Here is a 22371-nt window from a genome sequence, read left to right as displayed (position 1 = left end):
GCTCGTCTGGTAGGCTCGTGTCACTGGGCAGCTTGAGCTTCAGCCTGGCGGATATGTTGTTGCCTACCCTCACTACCTGGGGGCGGCCCATCATGAAGTCCCTGATCCAGTTGCAAAGGGAGTTGTTCGGTCCAAGGGTCCTTAGCTTAGTGATGAGGTTGGAGGGCACTATTGTGTTGAACGCTTAACTGTAGTCAATGAACAGCATTCTCACATAGGTGTTCCTCTTGTCTAGGTGGGAGAGGGCTGTGTAGAGTGCAATAGAGATTGCGTCATCTGTGGATCTGTTGGGGCGGTATGCGAATTGGAGTGGGTCCAGGGTGTCTGGGATGATGGTATTGATGTGAACAATGACCAGCCTTTGCATTTCATGGCTACAGATGTGAGTGCTACTGGGAAATAGTAATTTAAACAGGTTACCATAGCGTTCTTCGGCACAGGACTATGGTGGTCTGCTTGAAACATATAGTTATTCCAGGTCAGGGAGAGGTTTAAAATGTCAGTTAAGACAGCTGGCCAGCTGTTCAGCGCATGCTCTGAGTACGTGTCCTGGTAATCCGTCTGGCCATGCGGCCTTGTGAATGTTAACCTATTTATAGGTCTTACTCACATCGGCTACGGAGAACGTGATCACACAGTCGTCCGAAACAGCTGGTGCTCTATTGCATGGTTCAGTGTTGCTTGCCTCGAAGCAAGCATAGAAGACATTTAGTCCTGTATTGACACTTTGCCTGTTTGATGGCTTGTCGGAGGTCATATCAGGATTTCTTATAAGTGTCCGAATTAGTGTCAGTGCGAATGATGCCTGTAATCCATGGCTTATGGTTGGAAAATGTACAGTATGTACAGTCACTGTGGAGACAACGTTGTTGTTGCACATTAATAAAGCCGGTGACTGATGTGGTAAACTCCTCAATGCAATTGGATGAATTCCGGAACATATTCCAGTCGGTTCTAGCGAAACAGCATTTTCTTGTTTGCTTATGGCCCTATACAGCTCGTTGAGTGCTGTCTTAGTGCCAGCATCGGTTTGTTGTGGTAAATAGATAGCTAAGAAAAATATAGATGAAAACTCTCTTCGTAAATAGTATGGTCTACAGCTTATCATGAGCTATTCTCGAGCAGAACCTCGAGACTTCCTTAATATTAGAGTTCGCGCACCAGCTGTTGTTAACAAACAGACACACACCTCCCCCTTGAGCTTACCCACGGATGCCATTCGATCCTGCCGATCGAATGGCAGTGATTGTACTTTCGCCAATAGAACAGAGGGTAAAAGTTTATGTACTCGCCGACGTGGTTTCGTCAGGGTGCCCGCACGTTGACCTCTCTTACATCATCTTTTCCTTTTTCGAGTCTCTGGGATTAGGGCCTGGTCCGGGGTGAGCAGAATGTCCTACGTCGCCAACTCGTTGAAGTAGAAATCTTCATCCAAATCGAGGTTACTGATCACTGTTCTGATGTTCAGAAGCTCTTTTCGGCCATAGGAAACGATGGTGGAAACATTATTTACAAAATAAGTTAAGATCAACAACAGGGAAAAAGTACAAAATAGCAGAATTGGTCAGGAGCCTGTAAAACGGCAGCTAGCTATTGCAGCGCCATTCTCATCTTATAAAGAGGCTGAGAGCTGCTGCAGGCACGACTCCAACACCATCATTACGTTTGCAGATGACAGTTTGTTTCTTCAACAAGCAGGAAGCACAGGATACACTGAACACCCGAGAAGACCAACATCCCCGTTGTTGGCAAGAGAAAGAGATGCAGGTACAGAGGACACAGAGCGGGGTGCCTCGTAAGGATCTGCAGAAGGCGAGTGGGAAAGCTGCCGTTACCGTTAATATTACTCGCCAACGTACAATCATCGGACAATAAATTAGACGAGGTATGATCACGAATATCCTACCAATGGGACATCAAAAACTGTAACATCTTATGTTTCACTGAATCGTGGTTGAATGATGACATGGATTCAGCTACCAGGGTATACGCTGCACCGGCAAGATAGAACAGCACACTCCGGTAAGATGAGGGGGGGCGGTCTGTGCATATTTGTAAACAACAGCTGGTTCATGAAATCTAAGGAAGTCTCAAGATTTTGCTCGCCTGAAGTAGAGTATCTTACGATAAACTGTAGACCACACTATTTGCCTAGAGTTTTCATCTATACTTTTTGTGGCTGTTTATTTACCACCACAGACGGATGCTGGCACTAAGACCACACTCAGTCAGCTGTATAAGGAAATAAGCAAACAGGAAACCGCTCACCCAGAGGCAGCGCTCCTAGTGGCCGGAGACTTTAATGCAGGGAAACATAAATCAGTTTTACCTAATCTCTATCAACATGTTAAATGCGCAACCAGAGGGAAATACATTTCTAGATAACCTTTACTCCACACACAGAGATGCGTACAAAGCTCTCCCTCACCCTCTATTTGGTAAATCTGACCACAATTCTATCCTCCTGATTCCTGCTTACAAGCAAAAATTAAAGCAGGAAGCACCAGTGACTATGTCTATAAAAAAACGATCAGACAAAACAGATGCTAAACTACAGGACTGTTTTGCTATCACAGACTGGAACATGTTCCGGGTTTCTTCCGATTGCATTGAGGTGTACACCACATCAGTCACTGCCTTTATCAATAAGTGCATCGAGGACGTCGTCCCCACAGTGACTGTACGTACATACCCCAACCAGAAGCCATAGATTGCAGACAACATTCGCACTGAACTAAATGGTAGAGATGCCGCTTTCAAGGTGCGGGACTCTAACCCGGAAGCTTATAAGAAATCCTGCTATGCCCTCTGACAAACCATCAAACAGGCAAAGTGCCAATACAGAGCTAATATTGAATCGTACTACACCGGCTCCGATGCTTGTCTTAGGTGGCAGGGCTTACAAACTATTACAGACTACAATGGGAGCACAGCCACAAGCTGCCCAGTTACACGAGCCTACCAGACGATCTAAATCACTTCTATGCTCGTTTTGAGGCAAGCAACACTGAGGCATGCATGAGAGCATCAGCTGTTCCGGACGACTGTATGATCACGCTCTCCGTAGCTGGAGTGTGTAAGACCTTTAAACAGGTCAACATTCACAAGGCCGTGGGGCCAGACGCATTACCAGGACGTGTGCTCCGGGCATGTGCTGACCAACTGGCAGGTGTCTTCACTGACATTTTCAAAATGTCCCTGATTGAGTCTGTAATACCAACATGTTTCAAGCAGACCACCATAGCCCCTGTGCCCAAGAACACTAAGGCAACCTGCCTAAATGACTACAGACCCGTAAAACTCACGTCCGTAGCCATGAAGTGCTTTCAAAGACTGGTAATGGCTCAAATCAACACCACTATCCCAGAAAATCTAGACCCACTCGAATTTGCATACCGCCCAAATAGATCCACAGATGATGCAATCTCTATTGCACTCCACACTGCCCTTTCCCACCTGGACAAAAGGAACACCTACGTGAGAATGCTATTCATTGACTACAGTTCAGCGTTCAACACCCCAGTACCCTCAAAGCTCATCACTAAGCTAAGGATCCTGGGACTAAACACCTCCCTCTGCAACTGGATCCTGGACTTACTGACGGGCCGCCCCCAGGTGGTGAGGGTAGGTAGCAACACATCTGCCACGCTGATCCTCAACACTGGAGCCCCACAGGGGTGCGTGCTCAGTCCCCTCCTGTACTCCCTGTTCACCCACGACTGCGTGGCCAGGCACGCACCATCATTAAGTTTGCAGATGACACAACAGTGGTAGTAGGCCTGATCACCGACAACGACGATACAGCCTACAGGGAGGGGGTCAGAGACCTGGCCGGGTGGTGCCAGAAAAAAAAACCTATCCCTCAACGTAACCAAGACTAAGGAGATGATTGTGGACTAAAGGAAAAGGAGGACCGAGCACGCCCCCATTCTCATCAACGGGGCTGTAGTGGAGCAGGTTGAGAACCTCAAGATCCTTGGTGTCCACATCACCAACAAACTAGAATGGTCCAAACACACCAAGACAGTCGTGAAGAGGGCACGACAAAGCCTATTCCTCCTCAGGAAACTAAAAAGATTTGGTATGGGTCCTCAGATCCTCAAAAGGTTTTTCAACTGCAACATCGGGAGCATCCTGACTGGTTGCATCACTGCCTGGTACGGCAACTGCTCGGCCTCTGACCGTAAGGCACTACAAAGGGTAGTGCGTATGGCCCAGTACATCACTGGGGCAAAGCTGCCTGCCATCCAGGACCTCTACAACAGGGGGTTTCAGAGGAAGGCCCTAAAAATTGGCAAAGACCCCAGCCACCCCAGTCATAGACTGTTCTCTCTACTACCGCATGGCAAGCGGTACTGGAGCGCCAAGTCAACTTTTACCCCCAAGCCATAAGACTCCTAAACAAGTAATTAAATGGCTACCCGAACTGTTAGCATTGTGTCGTCCACCCACCCAACCCCTCTTTGACACTGCTGCTACTCTCTGTTTATCATATATGCATAGTCACTTTAACTATACATTCATGTACATACTACCTCAATTGGCCTGACTAACCAGTGCCCCCGCACATTGGCTAACCAGGCTATCTGCATTGTGTCCCGCCAACCACCACCCACCAACCCCTCTTTTACGCTACTGCTACTCTCTGTTTATCATATATGCATAGTCACTTTAACCATATCTACATGTACATACTACTACAATTAGCCCGACTAACCGGTGCCTGTATATAGCCACGCTACTGTTATAGCCTCGCTACTGTGTAAAGCCTTGCTACTGTTATTTTTCACTGTCTTTTTACTGTTGTTTTTAATTTCTTTACTTATCTATTTTTCACCTAATACCTATTTTTTTACTTAAAAATTGCACTGTTGGTTAGGGCCTGTAAGTAAGCATTTCACTGTAAGTTCTACACCTGTTGTATTCGGCGCACGTGACAAATACACTTTGATTTGATTTGACTTGATTTGATTTGACACAACAGTGGTAGGCCTGATCACCAACAACGATGTGACAGCCTATAGGGAGGAGTTCAGAGACCTGACAGTGTAGTGCAAGGACAACAACCTCTCCCTCAACGTGATCAAGACAAAGGATATGATTGTGGACTACAGGAAAAGGAGGACCGAGCACGCCCCCATTCTCATCGACGGGGCTGTAGTGAGCAGGTTGAGAGCTTCAAGTTCCTCGGCGTCCACATCACCAACAAACTAACATGGTCCAAGCACACCAAGACAGTCGTGAAGAGGGCACGACAAAACCTATTCCCCCTCAGGAGACTGAAACTATTTGGCATGGGTCCTCAGGTCCTCAAAAGGTTTTACAGCTGCACCATCGAGAGCATCCTGACGGGTTGCATCACTGCTCGGCCATCCGACCGCAAGGCACTACAGAGGGTAGTGCGTATGGCCCAGTAAATTACCGGGGCCAAGCTTCCTGCCATCCAGGACCTCTATACTAGGCAGTGTCAGAGGAAGGCCCTAGACATTGTCAAAGACTCCAGCCACCCTAGTCATAGACTGTTCTCTCTGATTCCACATAGCAAGCGGTACCGGAGCGCCAATTCTAGGTACAAGAGGCTTCTAAACAGCCTACATTTACATTTACATTTTAGTCATTTAGCAGACACTCTTATCCAGAGCGACTTACAGTAGTGAATGCATACATTTCATTTCATGCATTTTTTTTTTTTGTACTGGCCCCCCGTGGGAATCGAACCCACAACCCTGGCGTTGCACACACCATGCTGGCATTGCAAACACCATGTTCTACCAACTGAGCCACAGGGAAGGCCGAACCCCCAAGCCATAAGACTCCTGAACATCTAATCAAATGGCTAAAATACCCCCTGTATATAGCCCCGCTATTGTTATTGACTGCTGCTCTTTAATTATTTGTTATACTTATCTCTTACTTTTTTTTAGGTATTTTCTTAAAACTGCATGATTGGTTAAGGGCTTCTAAGTAAGCATTTCACTGTAATACCTGTAATACCTGTTGTATTCGGCGCATGTGACAAATAACATTTGATTTGATTTGAAGTTAGGGACTCAACATTTCAGCATTCTATCAAAAATGTCCAAAATCTGAGCAGATAAAACAAGAGGAAGAGCAGTACTGTATGTATGGAAGGGAAGCAGGGGTGGGTCACAGCCCCCACAGCTTCCTCACAGCCTCCCGACAGTCTCCCAGGCAGTTCTGGGTCAGCGCTCCACAGACACGGTCACATGAGCTGCTCTTCTCCCCTGCCTCGCACAGGAGCAAGCATGTAGTGCACTATGACCAACAGACTCTCCCTCCTCCATAAAAAAGCATACAGTGTGTATGAGATAATACTGTCTCCCTTCTTACACATGCTTGCTTATGGTTATCACTGTCCATCAATACCGATGACGAGATTGCTACCAGAAGCACACTGCCACGCATGCAGATGAGCAATGGAAGGGACCTGTCACCAGCACTAAACCGCACTGCTTCACAAGTAAGGGCAACTGCTGGAGGAGCTCTGTTTATTAAGAATGGTTTATATGTTTCCCACTGGAAAGTTTATGTTTAAGATGTGTTTTTGTTAACCAATACCATTTTGTAGCCTGTGGCAACCATCATGGTTTAAAGACCTTTCAAATATTCTGTGTTATTGACCAATAATACAGATAGAGGTTTGACACACTGGAATGTTAAAAAGAGTAAACATTCTAGAACACATTTCCATTTGCAATGTGTAACTAGGAGACAAACATACGAAGGCAGACTTTGTTTGCAACACATACAGTTCATAAATCATTTCTATGCTGAAAACACTGCCCTGCCTCCAGTTCTCACTCTGTACCTCCAACAACATATGGATGCAATCTCTCTGTGAGATACCTCATTTGCATTTTTTATAGAAAGAGCCTATTGTTTAACAATATTCTCTGTCCGCCGCAAGTAATGTGTGCAATTTGCCCTTTAATGTAGTAAAATGTAGATCGCCTTGCGTGACGCTGACACTTTTGTCTGTCACTAGTACTTTGTAGAGATAAAAGACATTGTTGAGGATGTTGGCCTCAGAGGTGGTCCACTTTAAGCCAACTCTGATGCTCTACCAGACCTATAGAGGTTTATAGACCTGAGTCAGTGTGTTTTGTTAATAGCCCGCTCTTTGTGGCTCTTTGTGGCATGCAGAAATGTGAAGGCCCTCGCCTCGCCTGTGGCAGCTATGTGAAGATGGTGAAGGTGGCGAGATTGCATGCAGGTGGTTGTTGGCTTGCCAAGTTGCATTGAGTTGGATTCTGTTTGGTTGCACTTATGTTTACCCACTGCGAGACTGATGAGAGCTTGATCGTTTAAAACCAGTGAACTGTGTGAGAACATTGGCAGTAGCACACCTACGTACTGTATGGGAGTCCTAGTTGGCACTCATTCAAATGGGGAAGAGCTTCTGTATGTATTATGGTGCTTTAGCGACACAAGCCTGGCACCCACTCTGCATAAGCCTGACACAAGGCCTCTCCCTCTGTCTGCAAGACACATTGTAATGCATGTTACGATCAGATGTGTCTCTGCTATGTGAACAATAACTCCTGGGAATATTTACACAGTAATTTCCAGTAAATCAGGGATCACACCGTGTCTCTGTAAACTCCTTCCCTCTGCCTCTCACATCCCTATGATCAATAGTAATCACAGTTGAACACGTTGGCCCTTTGGGCCGTTGGAGGAACGCTCCGAGATGGATGTCCACCTTCTCTCTAGGAACACTATGACCTCTGTGTTTCCTCATGCTGCATACCACAGAAACCATACAGGAGCCCGTGTCTGCATGATGGAAGTGAATAAGCTTTATGTTTTCAATGGCAGTAGCTCTACTGGGTGACTGGCTGCCTTTGCAAGGCTCTGGAGGGGGCTGTAGGAAGCGTCTGGGGTGAAGATGTCTAGTAGAGGGGGGAGAGGTAGAGAGGATCAGAGCGTCTCCATCTCGGTGTAGTGTGTCCCTGGCTAACACAGTGGTCCCCAAGCTGTCCAACCAGCCTTTACGAGGCCTCAGCCAGGGATGTCCTGCCAGCTTTATAGCAGCCATGAGTACAGGCAGCATGTTAAGGGCAATGTGATCCTCTCTACAGGGTTAGGCTTTACACTCCTGTCCCTGACAGGCAGCTCCGTCTCTAACTAACGCTGGCTCTAGACTCCACCACCACCCAACTAACGGCCTGACAGGGCAAAAGAATATAGTGAAGAGCTAAATTACAGCTCTGGGCTTTAATGGTTCCTCTCAGTGTTTTGGAGAAAGGAAAACAGGATCTTTCTAGTTTCTCTCTGAGTTTGGTTTCTTTACATGACATTCTCCTCAGCAATAAATAGTCTATGTGGAGAATATTTCATCTCTGAAGACAGATCTGGAGAACAGTGGGTTCATTCTCCATTCAGAGAGATGACAGGCTGGCTTAGACATGACAGAGGGGGTGAATATACATCATCACTATCTACTGGTAGAACTTGGGAGTGTGTCACAGAGTATGATTTGGCGGTAGGAGGAGGGGGAAGGTCGTCTCATCACTCAGTCCAGTGGATGGGCTCTGACACAGGCCTCTGCTTGCCTCAGATACAGTGAGTGATATCAAACAATGGGTTAGGTGACACGCTATGAGTCTGCTGGAGCAGTATTTACTAAAACAACATAGAAAAACAACACATAGCACCCCCTGGAGGTCAACACATGGGGTCATGTCTAGGGTTGCAAAGCTACCGGTGATTTACCAAAGTTACCAGAATCTTTAGTAATTTCGGTAATTAACAGAAAATATATGGCAATCTATTGTAACTTCGGTAATTTATACTTGAATAACTTAAAAAACAAATATTCATATATAGTAATATAGTTTTATATTTATATTCGATATTGTCCATGAGTTTCTAGTAGATGGACTGAATGGTTGAAGAGAAAATAGCCTAATTAATGAAAAAATGTATCATCTAATCAACAACGGCATTATTTTCAATCAACTCTGCAACTCTTCCAACTGTTGACTTTTCTTCACAACTGCCACCAGTTTGACGTCAAAACATTGACAACCAACACATATTGATATAGCAAAAAAATAAAATAATAATAATATAAATATATATATACAGTGTATTCGGAAAGTATTCAGAGCCCTTCCCTTTTTCCACATTTCGTTACGTTAAAGCCTTATTCTAAAATGGATTTAATTTAAAAAAAATACTCATCAATCTACACACAATACCCCATAATGACAAAGCAGAAACAGGTATCTAGACATTTTTGAAAATGTATTTAAAATTATTTACATAAGTATTCAGACCCTTTGCTATGAGACTCGAAATTGAGCTCAGGTGCATCCTGTTTCCATTGATCATCCTTGAGATGTTTCTACAACTTGAATGGAGTCCACCTGTGGTAAATTCAATTGATTGGACATGATTTGGAAAGGCACACAGCTGTCTATATAAGGTCCCACAGTTGACCGTGCATATCAGAGCAAAAACCAAGTCATTAGGTCGAAGGAATTGTCCGTAGAGCTCAGAGGCAGAATTGTGTCGAGGCACAGATCTGGGGAATGGTACCAAAACATTTCTGCAGCATTGAAGGTCCCCAAGAACACAGTGGCCTCCATCATTCTTAAATGGAATAAGTTTGGAACCACCAAGACTCTTCATAGAGCTGGCCGCCCTGCCATACTGAGCAATCTGGGGAGAAGGTCCTTGGTCAGGGAGGTGACCAAGAATCCGATGGTCACTCTGACAGAGCTCCAGAGTTCTTCTGAGGAGATGGGAGAATCTTCCAGAAGGACAACCATCTCTGCAGCACTCCACCAATCAGGCATTTAAGATAGAAAAAAGTAATGGGGTCTGTATACTTTCTGAATGCACTGTACATGCAATATGCTTTGTGGACTTCAGCGAACAGATGTTGCTCTCCAGTTTTGTGATGAAACAAAGGTGTCGTTGAATTTATTCTGCCACTGTATCTTCTTATTGTCTCAGCCTTATGCCTATATATCATGCTGGCAAGGCATATGAACTAACAGGTTATAGAGCAAGTAACGCAATTAACACAACACATACAGCAGGTTGTGATATGGCTTTTTCCCCCTGGCTTCCCCAGTGATTTTACCCCTGCACCGCTACTGTCCTAGTCATATCTCTTCTCCTCCTCTCTCTCTGGTTATGGTTTGTTTTACTCACCGGTCGAGACGAAGGCCTCCATTTTCTCCTTGAAGGGCTGGAGGTCCTTCTCAGCGGAGCTAGCACACACCTTCTGAACAGCCTTTTCACACACTGAGGGAGAGAGAGAGCGGAAATGTTAAATATCTGACATTTCTCAGCAGGAATGGATTAAAAAAAGCTCTGGCCTGGGTTGGGTGGGGGAAAGAAGAAAGTGTGAGCGAGAGTAGACTGTATACTGCGGTGTACTGTGTGAATTTGGCATTTATTATTGAGCTAAGCTGTAAAACAATAACAAGCGTGCCCAAACAGCAAATGTAGCACATTTCCAGCACTTTCATAAGTGAGTTAACCAAAGCCTGCTGAGGGAAAACATTTGAGGGGAAATGTGTGTGAATTTCCTCCAAAACATCCCAACCAGATGGCTATTGAAAAGACCTTGCAATCACTTAAATGAGCTTGGTCTGCATTCAAAATGAGAAATGTATTATAAATCTTCATAAACACAGACTGTTCTTTGAATGTGAGTAGGGTGTTCAATCTGTTACTCTCAAAAAATGTGAGGAGGTAACACATGTTGACGCCACTGATACTGGGGTAAGACAGTTATCCAACCACCATGAGTGTTTGTCCCACTAGCTAGATATGACATGGTGGCAGTAGATGGGCCTGTCCTGTTCTGGCTCTCCCCAGTGGAACTGTACATGTGGGTGACGGCTGAATGTCGAAGCCTTGTTTGTTGTGGATGGGTCTTTGTTGCCCTGCCAAACCACCTAGCTCACACAGGCTCAAAGGAAACAATGATGACTTGGGCAAACGTGAGCCAAACTATTTCATTTCCTCCTAACAATCAGCGTGGGACGCTATATACAGAGCGGCCTGCCGGAATAACTTTTGCAACTTTACTCAAACCTGCAAGTCATTAATGAGTGCAGTAAATACCTTGTGTTGGTTATTACTGCATAGCTAAATGTCTTAACAACACAACAGGAACACTTGGCTGGTCAGAGTGTGAGACTGCTTCACTGGTTTCCAGAATAATCCAGAGGGATGTATTAAGAACAGGTGAATATGCCCAGTTACCCACAATCCTTTTCCAGGGTCTCAGGAATAGTTGCTCTTGAAAGGTGAGGGACTAAACTTGAACTACTGCACACTAATTGAGTAAGAAAATACATCATCTACAGCTGAGGGACAACCATGACACAAACCTGATCAGGTGAGCCAGCTCAAACACCACTGAAAAGTTCCTACTTTTTTTAAAAGTCTTAGATCCCTCGCTCCTTAAAATCCCCCTGTCTTAAACAGGCACATTAAAGGGTGTTCAAAACAGCAAGACTACAATTAAGAGGCGGATCTCCTCTAAATGTGGTCCAGACAGTGTAGGCCACAAGAAGGAAACCCCCAAAACATCAGCAGCTGCATGAAATAAAAACCCAGTAGGCTCTGGTGTAGGACATTGTCCTACAGTGACAATACATAGGCACAGAGGAGGAGTGTGGGGGGGAGCTAGTAGAGGATCAAGGGAGCCCTTTCTAAAGCAGTCTCCTGGGGATATGCAGGCTACAGTGTAAAAGTATTACTACAGTGTAAAAGTATTTCTATAGTGTAAAAGTATTACTACAGTGAAACAGCATTACCACAGTGTAAAAGTATTACTACACTGTAAAAGTATTACTCCAGTTACAGTGTAAAAGTATTACTACAGTGTAAAAGTATTTATACAGTGTAAAATTATTGCTACAGTGTAAAAGTATTGCTACAGTGTAAAAGTATTAATACAGTGTAAAAGTATTTCTACAGTGTAAAAGTATTTCTACAGTGTAAAAGTATTACTACAGTGAAACAGCATGACCACAGTGTACAAGTATTACTACACTGTAAAAGTATTACTACAGTTACAGTGTAAAAGTATTACTACAGTGTAAAAGTATTTATACAGTGTAAAAGTATTGCTACAGTGTAAAAGTATTGCTACAGTGTAAAAGTATTAATACAGTGTAAAAGTATTAATACAGTGTAAAAGTATTACTTCGGTTACAGTGTAAAAGTATTACTACAGTGTAAAAGTATTTCTACAGTGTAAAAGTATTGCTACAGTGTAAAAGTATTAATACAGTGTAAATGTATTGCTACAGTGTAAAAGTATTAATACAGTGTAAATGTATTGCTACAGTGTAAAAGTTTTACTACAGTGAAACAGTATTACCACAGTGAAACAGGCCAACTGAAGGCCCACTTTGCTCCCAGGGTCCTGCTCTCCCCACAGCCACCTAATCCCATTACTGTAAATATGTCCATGCTGTTCTCTAATTGGCCAGTGAGTGTTAATCTGGGTCCTCCGTGCCCAAACAGCCGTGTCAATTTCCCTGGGGTTACAGCAGCAGAGAGAGAGCGAGAGAGAGAGAGAGACCTGGGCCCTGGCAGTAACATGCCAAAAATACAAAAATAATGATTTTCCAGAGAAGATCCAGATCTCAGGGAATTAGACCAAAGTTCTCAATTGGTACAAAATATATAGAGTACTGCACACACTACAATTACTTAGGTTTCAAAATAAGCTCAACTGGACACCTTAATGAGGCAGTGAATGAACTGAGAGAGAAAGCACGCAGGGAATTCTACGCCATTAAAAAACAAATTCAAATTGAAATACCTATTAAAATTTGGCTAAAACTAATTGAATGTGTCATTGAACCAATTGCACTTTATGGCAGCGAGGTGTGGGGTCCACTTGCAAAACAAGATTTCACCAAATGGGACAAATACCCAATTGAAACCCTGCATGCAGAGTTCTGTAAGATTCTCCTACGTGTCCAGAGGAAAACTACAAACAATGCATGCAGGGTAGAATTAGGCCAATATCCACTAATAATAAAAACTACAAAAAGAGCAATTCAGTTTTGGAAACATCTAAAATATAGTGACCCCCTCTCATATCATTACCAAGCCCTACAATGCCAAGAGCTGAGCAAAGAAAAGAGTTCCCTCATCCAGCTGGTCCTGGGGCTGAGTTCACTAACCTGTTCTACTAACACACTGAAGCCTCAAGACAAGAACATCCAATCAATCAGAATAAACCAAATTATAACACAGTCAAAACAAAACTACATTGCTTATTGGGAAGCACAAGCACAAAGCAAAATGCAGTGCTATCTGGCCCTAAATCGACAGTACACCGTGTCTAACTATTTGACAATGGTTACTGATCAAAACCTTACAAAAACCTTGACAAAGTACAGGCTCAGTGAGAACCGCCTTGCCATTGAGAAGGGTAGACACAGGAAAACCTGGCTCTCTGTAGAGGAAAGGCTGTGCAACCACTGCACAACAGCAGAACCTGAGACAGAGCTGCATTTCCTGACAAAATGTAAAAAATATAAAATATTTCCCGAAATTTGAAACCCTCATTCAAGTTTTCAAAGACCTCTCTGATGAGGATAGGCTACCCGTCCTGTTGGGGGAGGACGCAGAGAGCTGTGGATTGGCAGCGCCCTACATTGCTGCCTGCCATTAAATGAGGGACAGTGTCTGACAGACCAACCAACCTGTACGTTTCCTCTATTGTATGCTTAGTTATTGTTCAATGTATGGTTATTTTGACCCTTGGTTATTGGTTATTGTTGTTACTGTTGTCCCGTTGACAATTTTGATTCTTATTATTTTAATATCGTAAATATCCAAATTAAGCTTTGGCAATATGTACATTGTTACGTCATGCCAATAAAGCAAATTGAATTGAATTGAGAGAGAGGGAGAGGGATGGAGGGGTAGAGAGCGAGGGTGGGGGAGGGGAGACAGAGACTGCAGTTGAGGCTCTTCCTTCATAGAGGAAAAGACTCTGTTGCAAATGACCACCAAAAGGTGCTTTCCTATCCATCATCTGTGTTAACCAGATAACTGCTAAGGCACACCAGGATCTTGGTCCACACACTCCCACACAGTCATCAAGAGGGCACGACAGCGTCTCTTCCCGATCAGGAGGCTGAAAACATTTGGCTTGGGCTCTCGGATCCTGAAAAAGTTCTACAGCTGCACCAACTCTGCATCGTTGGGAAGGGCTCGTATTCAAGCATTTTACAGTAAAGTCTACACCAGTTGTATTTGGCACCCTGTGTTAAGATGGTTAGACAGAAGCAGATCCTACTGTGAATGTCAGTGCTGTTTGTCCTGTCTGGCTTCCTGTCCAGTCACCAGGTCACAAGGGACCTGTCTCCCCTCCCGCCACCACATTCAGGCAGGGCCAGCCTTCATACAGACAGTGGATTCAGCATTATTGTGGGATTGGGTTATTTCACTGAAGAAGACTGATTTCCAGATGTTACTCATCATAAACTGTAAGCAACACATTGATTCTCTGTATACAAATACATGTAGCGGAACATTTGTAATGGTTTATTTGTGATGGTTTATTTGGGTTTAGAGTGGAGATATAAGACAAAAATGATGGCAGGATGATTTGATGGCCATATTCTCAAGGGTTGCCCAAACAGTACGCGGTTAATACTGTAGTAAGGCATGGATTCATAAACTCTACATTGTGTGTAAATAGGAAGCTCGCCCAGTATATGCTGTCTGTAGGGACACTGGGGTAGCTGTCCCAGTATATGCTGTCTGTAGGGACACTGGGGTAGCTGGTATGCATCATATAAGGTATGTTACTGTACTGTAACATGGGGAGTGGGCTTACATGAAAAGATAGTCTGACTTCTGCTCTGAGACATGGCAAACGCTGTTAATCAAGCTCACTTTGATGTAATGAATGAACCATGAATTCCCCACATTAACCGACAGCTTGCCACATTATTCTGTAGACCCTGGGATGTTTGGAAAACAAAACATTGTACACTTGGATGATCATTGAGCTCTACATATTTGACTGCCATATAGAAAAGGTTTCTGTTCTCACTGTTCTATTGCTTGAACTCATTCCAGGTTCATGTTGATTCTGTTATGCCCTCCTTTATTTCTAACCATCAGTGACAATAAAAAACTCACACAGATAAACTGACACTACATATGTTTTCACCCGTCAAGCATGAATGTTTTGAAAACCCTTTTTAATCAGAGAGAGAGAGAGAGAGAGAGAGAGAGAGAGAGAGAGTGAGAGAGAGAGAGAGAGAGAGAGAGAGAGAAAGAGAGAGAGAGAGAGAGAGAGAGAGAGGGAGGTTAGTCTTGTCCGTGGTCTGGCCTGGCAGATCAGTGTTATTTACGCCAGGCACTGGATCATTTTCCATCAGCTCTAAAGCACAAGGAATTCTCTCACTAATCCACAATTATATACAACCCACCCCAGCGCACTGTCAGGCACCCAGCTTCCTCCTCCCTCCCCTCCCTCCCATCCAGGCTAGAGCCCTGCTATAACCCAGGCTACATTGGGCCAGCCAAGAGATAAAGGCCAAACACCCACACCTACCTCTAAGATAAATCTATCTCTTGATTTCTTTATTTAATTTTTATTTAACCTTTATTTAACTAGGCAAATCAGTTACGAACAAATTATAATGTTCAATGACGGCCTACCCCATCCAAACCTTAACCTGGACGACGCTGGGACAATTGTGCACCGCCCTATGGGACTCTCTATCAGCCTGGACCTATCCTGCATCCAACCCTGGCCCACGTCTTACATAGAGCCTGTCTGAGAACACAACTGCTGTAAGACATGGTACGCCAATGTTAAGGGTTTCAGCTGTTCTGCTGTAAGGGAATGCTTGGGATGTCATAGTTTGAGGAAATCATAAAAAATATATAGATTTTCAGGAAATGAAAGGGGTTTGGGGTCAGCCAGGATGTTCTGGAGAGGGTGTACAGCAGCTTGGTGGAGAGCATCCTCACATTCAATATGACAGTCAGGTATGGTAATCTGAGTGTGAGGAGCAAAAGCAAACTGACCAGAATAGTAAACACAGCCAGCAATGTAATTGGTCGACCACAGGCACATTTGAGCATTCTGTTCCACAAGGCAACCAAAAAGAAGGCACTGGCTGCCATTGGCGACCCCTCCCACCCTCTACACCCTCAGTTTGAGAGGCTTCCCTCTGGCTGGCGCTTCAGAATGCCCATGGCCAAGAAGAACGTGTTCAAACATTCATTTGTTCCTTGTGCTGTTGGACTACTAAATGTAAAATAAGTTGCATCATTATATGTACTTATCTATCTAGTGCAGTTGGGACAGTGGACGTTCTGAGTGAATGTATTAATGTCCTCTATGTTGTTAGTGGATGCAACATGATGTACTGACTGGTTTAAATGTGTATGATGTGAAAATGTATGTGATTCTTTTAATCAAGGTGATGCCAAAGACAAATGTCCATCCTGGATGGACAATAAAGTTTTATTCTATTCTATTCTATTCTAGTTGATAGATTTAGCTTAAATTGGCTCCATATCTAAGAGGAAAACGGTGAGGAAATGTATGGACAAAGCTGTTGAAAAGGCAGTGTCATCATTTAATATATGGCCTGCTACCAAGACAAAATAATATAAATCATAGAACATGGTTTACAATTCTTATGTGAGGGTCTTGAGTTTACAAAGACTGTATTATCTACACTCTGTATGTTCCCTGCATCTTGTGCCTGTATTTACACAAAATTAGGAGTAGCCTATATTTAACCGTTATGTGGGGAGGAGGGGTAGCGGTACTCTAACCAAAACTGGAGCTTCTCTCATAAAATGGACTTCAGGGTAAAGGCCTTGCCTCGACCATACATTAAGGGGCATTTCTAATAAAGACACTGTCTGATTTGCCATGGTGATGAATGCCGAACCCTGCACAGGCCTTCTGTGAAACACTAAACTCCCCTGGGCAGCAAATGAGCTCTGACTGTTCTTTTTTATTTGATACATTCAGTAGCGTCCCTGCCTCGCTGTCTGCCCCAATTACCTAGCAGTTAAATAGAGCTTTACGTGGCCGTGGTCTCCGCTGACCCTGATTTGATGAAAGGTTAACTCCGTGCCCACATGAGCCCAGGGACTGGGTGAACCAAGGATACTCTCCAGGAACATATACATGTACCGTAGCCCCCAAACATACAGATACCCCTCCTGACAGATAGAACCAACAACTATGAGACAGCCTACAGGGAGGTCAAAGACCTGGCGGTGTCGTGCCAGGACAACAACCTCTCCCTCAACGTGATCAAGACAAAGGAGATGATTGTGGACTACAGGAAAAGGAGGACCGAGCACACCCCCATTCTAGTCGATGGGGCTGCAGTGGAACAGGTTGAGAGCTTCAAGTTCCTTGGTGTCCACATCACCAACAAACTAACATGGTCCAAACACACTAAGACAGTCGCGAGAGGGCACGACAAAGCCTATTCCCCCCCAGGACTCTGAAAAGATTTGGCATGGGTCCTCAGATCCTCAAAAGGGTCTACAACTGCACCATCGAGAGCATCCTGACTGGTTGCATCACTGCCTGGTATGGCAACTGCTCGGCCTCCGACCGCAAGGCACTACAGTGGGTAGTGCGTACGGCCCAGTACATCACCGGGGCCAAGCTTCTCACCATCCAGGACCTTTGACTAAAAATAGTCAAAGACGCCAGCCACCCTAGTCATAGACTGTTCTCTCTGCTACCGAACGGCAAGCGGTGCCGGAGCGCCAAGTCTAGGTCAAAAAGGCTTCTTACCAGCTTCTACCCCCAAGCCATAAGACTTCTGAACAGCAAATCAAAGGGCTACCTCTGCTATTCTGTGTTTATTATCTATGCATGGTCACTTTAACTCTACCTACATGTACATATTACCTAAATTATCTTGACTAACCGGTGCCCCTGCACATTGACTCTGTACTGGTACCCCCTGTATATAGCCTCGCTATTGTTATTTTACTGCTGCTCTTTAATTATTTGTTACTTTTATTTTCACTTTTTCTACTTATCTATTTTTTACTTAACAAATTTTTCTTCTTAACTTCTTAAAGCATTGTTGGTTAATGGCTTGTAAGTTAGCATTTCACTGTAAGGTCTACACCTGTTGTATACAGTGCATGTGACAAATACAATTTGATTTGATTTGAACTGAAAGCCTCAGAAGACAGTAGGGAAAACAAGGTGCAATATCCAGGTCTTACTCTACAGTTGTCAGGCTCCTTGCGCAGGAGAGAAGGGATGGATCCTACCCCCCCCCCCCTCCCCAGAGAGAGACCCAGAGAGAGGTCATCACCTCCTGCCCAAACAGGAAGGCAGATCAAATGAGGATTATGTTTCTTCACGGCAGAGAGGAGGACAGGGCAGCCGCCAGGCTAGGGAGTCTGACCAACTCCTTTCCATTGTCTCAGACCAGACACACACATACATCTGCCTGGCTACTTACTGGAGCCTCACTCTCGGGAAGAGGGATATGGAGGAACACCACTGAACCTTAGCAAATAATTAAAAAGTGGGGCAAAACAGGACTCATGTGGCTCCTGCATGGATAAGGAGAGCTGCTTCATATTGCTAGCCTCCTCTCAGTTGAGAGCCCTTGTAGCTACAGAACCCATGAGGGTGTGATCCTGTGTCAGCACCAGCCACACAGAGTTAGACATAATTCAGATGTGAATGGAAGTGATCTGATATAATTAAGATCAGTTTGTTTCTTTAGGGTGGTTTATAATAGCGCAGCATAAATATTTATTCCTGGAGGCTGGCGAGGAGGATAAAAATGGGAGTCATAGGTGGACCTCACCAAACACTGAGAATTCAGGCTCACCGCTCCTTGCCAATACCCAGAGGACTCCGGGGGAGACTGCTATTTTATTCCTGCAGTAGATATAAATACATATAAAATAAATGTATTGTCTTTAAGTGTTACATTTTTCCTAATAAATGACTGACAGCTGGGTCTGGGGCTCTTTTGTAGACTCTTTGTATTTTCCCAGAGGGCAGCAATCTGAACGAGGAGGGGAGAGTAGAGAGCATATCTAATTGCTTTCATATGCTGTATTATTGGTTGACTGAAATAATCACAGACACCAGGGTGCTGGGGGTCAACGCCTTTAACCCCCGGACGGCCCATCTGACCACTGACTGACTCGATGACTGACTCACTGACTACCTGGGGGGCAATGCCTTTAACCCCCGGACGGCCCATCTGACCACTGACTGACTTGATGACTGACTCACTGACTGCCTGGGGGGGCAATGCCTTTAATCCCCGGAAGGCCCATCTGACCACTGACTGGCTCGATGACTGACTCACTGACTATCTGACTGCCTGGGGGCCAATGCCTTTAACCCCCGGACGGCCCAACTGACCACTGACTGGCTCGATGACTGACTCACTGACTATCTGACTGGCTGACTGACTTACTGATTAACTAACTGATTGGCTGGCTGACTCACTGACTAACTGACGTGCTGGGTGACTGACTCACTGACTAACTCATTGACTGGCTGGCTGGCTGACTGACTCATTGGCTAACTGACTGGCTGGCTTGCTGACTGACTCACTGGCTAACTGACTGGCTGGCTGGGTGACTGACTGACTGGCTAATTCACTGGCTGGCTGGCTGGCTAACTGGCTGGCTAACTGACTCACTGGCTAACTGGCTGGCTGACTGACTCACTGGCTAACTGACTGGCTGGGTGACTGACTCACTGGCTAATTCACTGGCCAGCTGGCTGGCTAACTGGCTGGCTAACTGGCTGACTGACTCACTGGCTAACTGGCTGGCTGACTGACTCACTGGCTAACTGACTGGCTGGGTGACTGACTCACTGGCTAACTGACTGGCCAGCTGGCTGGCTAACTGGCTGGCTAACTGGCTGACTGACTCACTGGCTACCTGGCTGGCTAACTGGCTGGCTACCTGGCTGGCTAGCTGGCTGGCTACCTGGCTGGCTAACTGGCTGGCTAACTGGCTGGCTAACTGGCTGGCTTGCTAACTGGGCAGACCATGCCAGTGAGCACTGAGCTCCTGATACCAGCCATGTGGTAAAGTTTCTCCTGTGAGTGTTGCTCCTTTATTGCATTTCCATCCAGCTTTCATATCATCTGTAAACGTTTCAGACAGATAGACTTGCTTTGGCTGAAATGAAGACACTGACACTTCTGACATAGGATACTGTAAGTAGAGCATGTTCATGGCAGGGGGAAATGGGGGAGTGATGACATGCCTGTTATGGCATGACACGATGCCTGGGAACAAGGAAAAGGTGCTTCAGAGCGTCTGAGATCCTGAATCTACCCTGAAACACCTCTGATGGATGATGGAGGAAAGTGTTCTTACAGGATAAGACGGAATGTACAATGAGTATCACACTACATATAGAACAGGACGCCTCTATGTATGCCTGATGTTACGTGAGTTGCTTAGAAAAAAGTGAAATAACCTGTGTCTCACCAGTCAGGTCTCTCCCCAGCTTCCTCATGTCCTTTGTGAGGTCTTCAAACTTGACCTGAGCGGCCAAGAATAAATCCTGTGGCTCAGGCAGTGGGAATATACTCTTGTCTGTTCCTGCATGCTGCAAACCAACAGACAACCCACCAATGACAAAACATCAGGAAACAGCAGAAGAATCTATCTTTTAGTCCATCCTGGGATATTTGTTCACTTCATCTGAAATACTGTACCTCGTCAAAATTGCGCAGATAGTATGCAACTACGTAATCCACCAGACTGATACGATTGTCCTAAAGATACAAAGGGTCAGACAGAAGAAGCCAGTACAACTTCTCAGTAACATACTGTAGATTGATATAATGTAATATGGCTGTGTGTGTGGTGAATGTACCCTGCTCTTGACGTCCTTCAGTTTGGGCAGGATCTCCAGGCCAAAGCCATCAGCCTGACCCCGTGTCCTGTTGCCTCCATTCATGTAGTTCCCAAAGGCTAGGACCAGCCCCATCACATCCTTCACACTTCTACAGTCCAGCAGATCCTGACAGACAGACAGACAGACAGACAGACAGACAGACAGACAGACAGACAGACAGACAGACAGACAGACAGACAGACAGACAGACAGACACAGGGTCAGCATGATACAAGCTCATACACTGACAAATCAATAAGATTGCAGTCATGCCATGTCTTACTTTGCTCACGGTGGAGACTATTTCTACTTTGCGGTGGATGGAAGATATGCAGTCAAGGAAGAAAGACTGGAATATGATGCAGTGGGACCGGCCAGAGAAGTCTGGAATCTGGGAGAGTTCATACAAGAACCTGCACAAGAGGAAATAATGTGTTATGACAAAATTAAACAAAATGTCCAACAGGAAGAACTATTTTTAATCCTTGGCTGCGCTGCTTCCACACACACACGGCTGAGTCAGTATGGCTTTTAACTAGCAGCTGATAGTCATGAGTCTTTCTGCTCTAATAGTTTGATAGGTCCAGGGTCAACTAAGGAGGACCGGAGCACTGATTGGTCAAACGTAGCGTCAGGCCGACTCGTGTAAACAGGGACATGTCCGTAATATCCTGTGGGATTAGGCTGCTGATGGATCAGACACTGAGTGGGTATGAACATGGCCCTCAGCCCCACAGTGACAAGTCATTAACAGGCCAGCTACATTTAACCCCCATGGGAAGGACGCCACGCTAAGAGCCAGCAGCCGTCCATCTCTGCCATTCACTCTGACACAGACACGCACACACACACACACACACACACACACACACACACACACACACACACACACACACACACACACACACACACACACACACACACACACACACACACACACACACACACACACACACACACACACACACACACACACACACACACGTACGCACAAGCCCATTCCCTCAGTATGGAAGACATGAGGGTTGCAAAACAGACCAGGAACAAATATTTACTGTCTGAGGAAGACTAAGGAGCTTGGTTTATTTACTTCTTGAAATGATAAATAAACACAAACGTGATGCCACCTTTTCTAAGTGATGTTTATATAAAATATCTCCCTATAATGGTTTGGCTGTAAAGAACCATCAACGTGATGAGTGAGCTCAGGCTGTCAAAGACCAAAGTGTTTCAAAATCAAACTGTTTTTCTCTGTCTGTACACATTAAAAACCACATGATGTGTTTCTAAAAAATCTCTAAGACAAAACCAAAGTACCCTCTGAAATTGACATGGTGAATTCACTGGAGGGGATGGTTTTCTGTGTGTATGAGCATCTAGTTCTCTGACCCCAGTAGAAGTCAGGATCCAGCGTTCTACTGCCCTTTCCCTGAACCCTTGGATGCTGGAGAAGCACTCTT

The 22371-nt window shown here is 44.9% G+C and overlaps 1 protein-coding gene across 1 annotated transcript in view; it reads right to left on the bottom strand.

The window, feature by feature from the left end:
• The window catches only part of LOC115172090 (formin), a 63028-nt gene that overhangs the window by 14423 nt on the left and 26234 nt on the right, over nucleotides 1-22371 (bottom strand). The window contains exons 9-13 of the mRNA XM_029729275.1: nucleotides 21195-21324; nucleotides 20891-21037; nucleotides 20730-20789; nucleotides 20500-20620; nucleotides 10186-10278 (exon numbers count right to left, since the gene is read on the bottom strand). Coding sequence (XP_029585135.1) covers nucleotides 10186-10278; nucleotides 20500-20620; nucleotides 20730-20789; nucleotides 20891-21037; nucleotides 21195-21324 — 551 coding nt within the window. The remainder of the gene's footprint in view (nucleotides 1-10185; nucleotides 10279-20499; nucleotides 20621-20729; nucleotides 20790-20890; nucleotides 21038-21194; nucleotides 21325-22371) is intronic.

The sequence above is a fragment of the Salmo trutta genome, chromosome 33 (assembly GCF_901001165.1).
Source record: "Salmo trutta chromosome 33, fSalTru1.1, whole genome shotgun sequence".
NCBI classification, from domain to species: domain Eukaryota; kingdom Metazoa; phylum Chordata; class Actinopteri; order Salmoniformes; family Salmonidae; genus Salmo; species Salmo trutta.
Note: the sequence above shows the minus strand (reverse complement) of the source record. Positions and strands in the feature narration are given on the sequence as shown.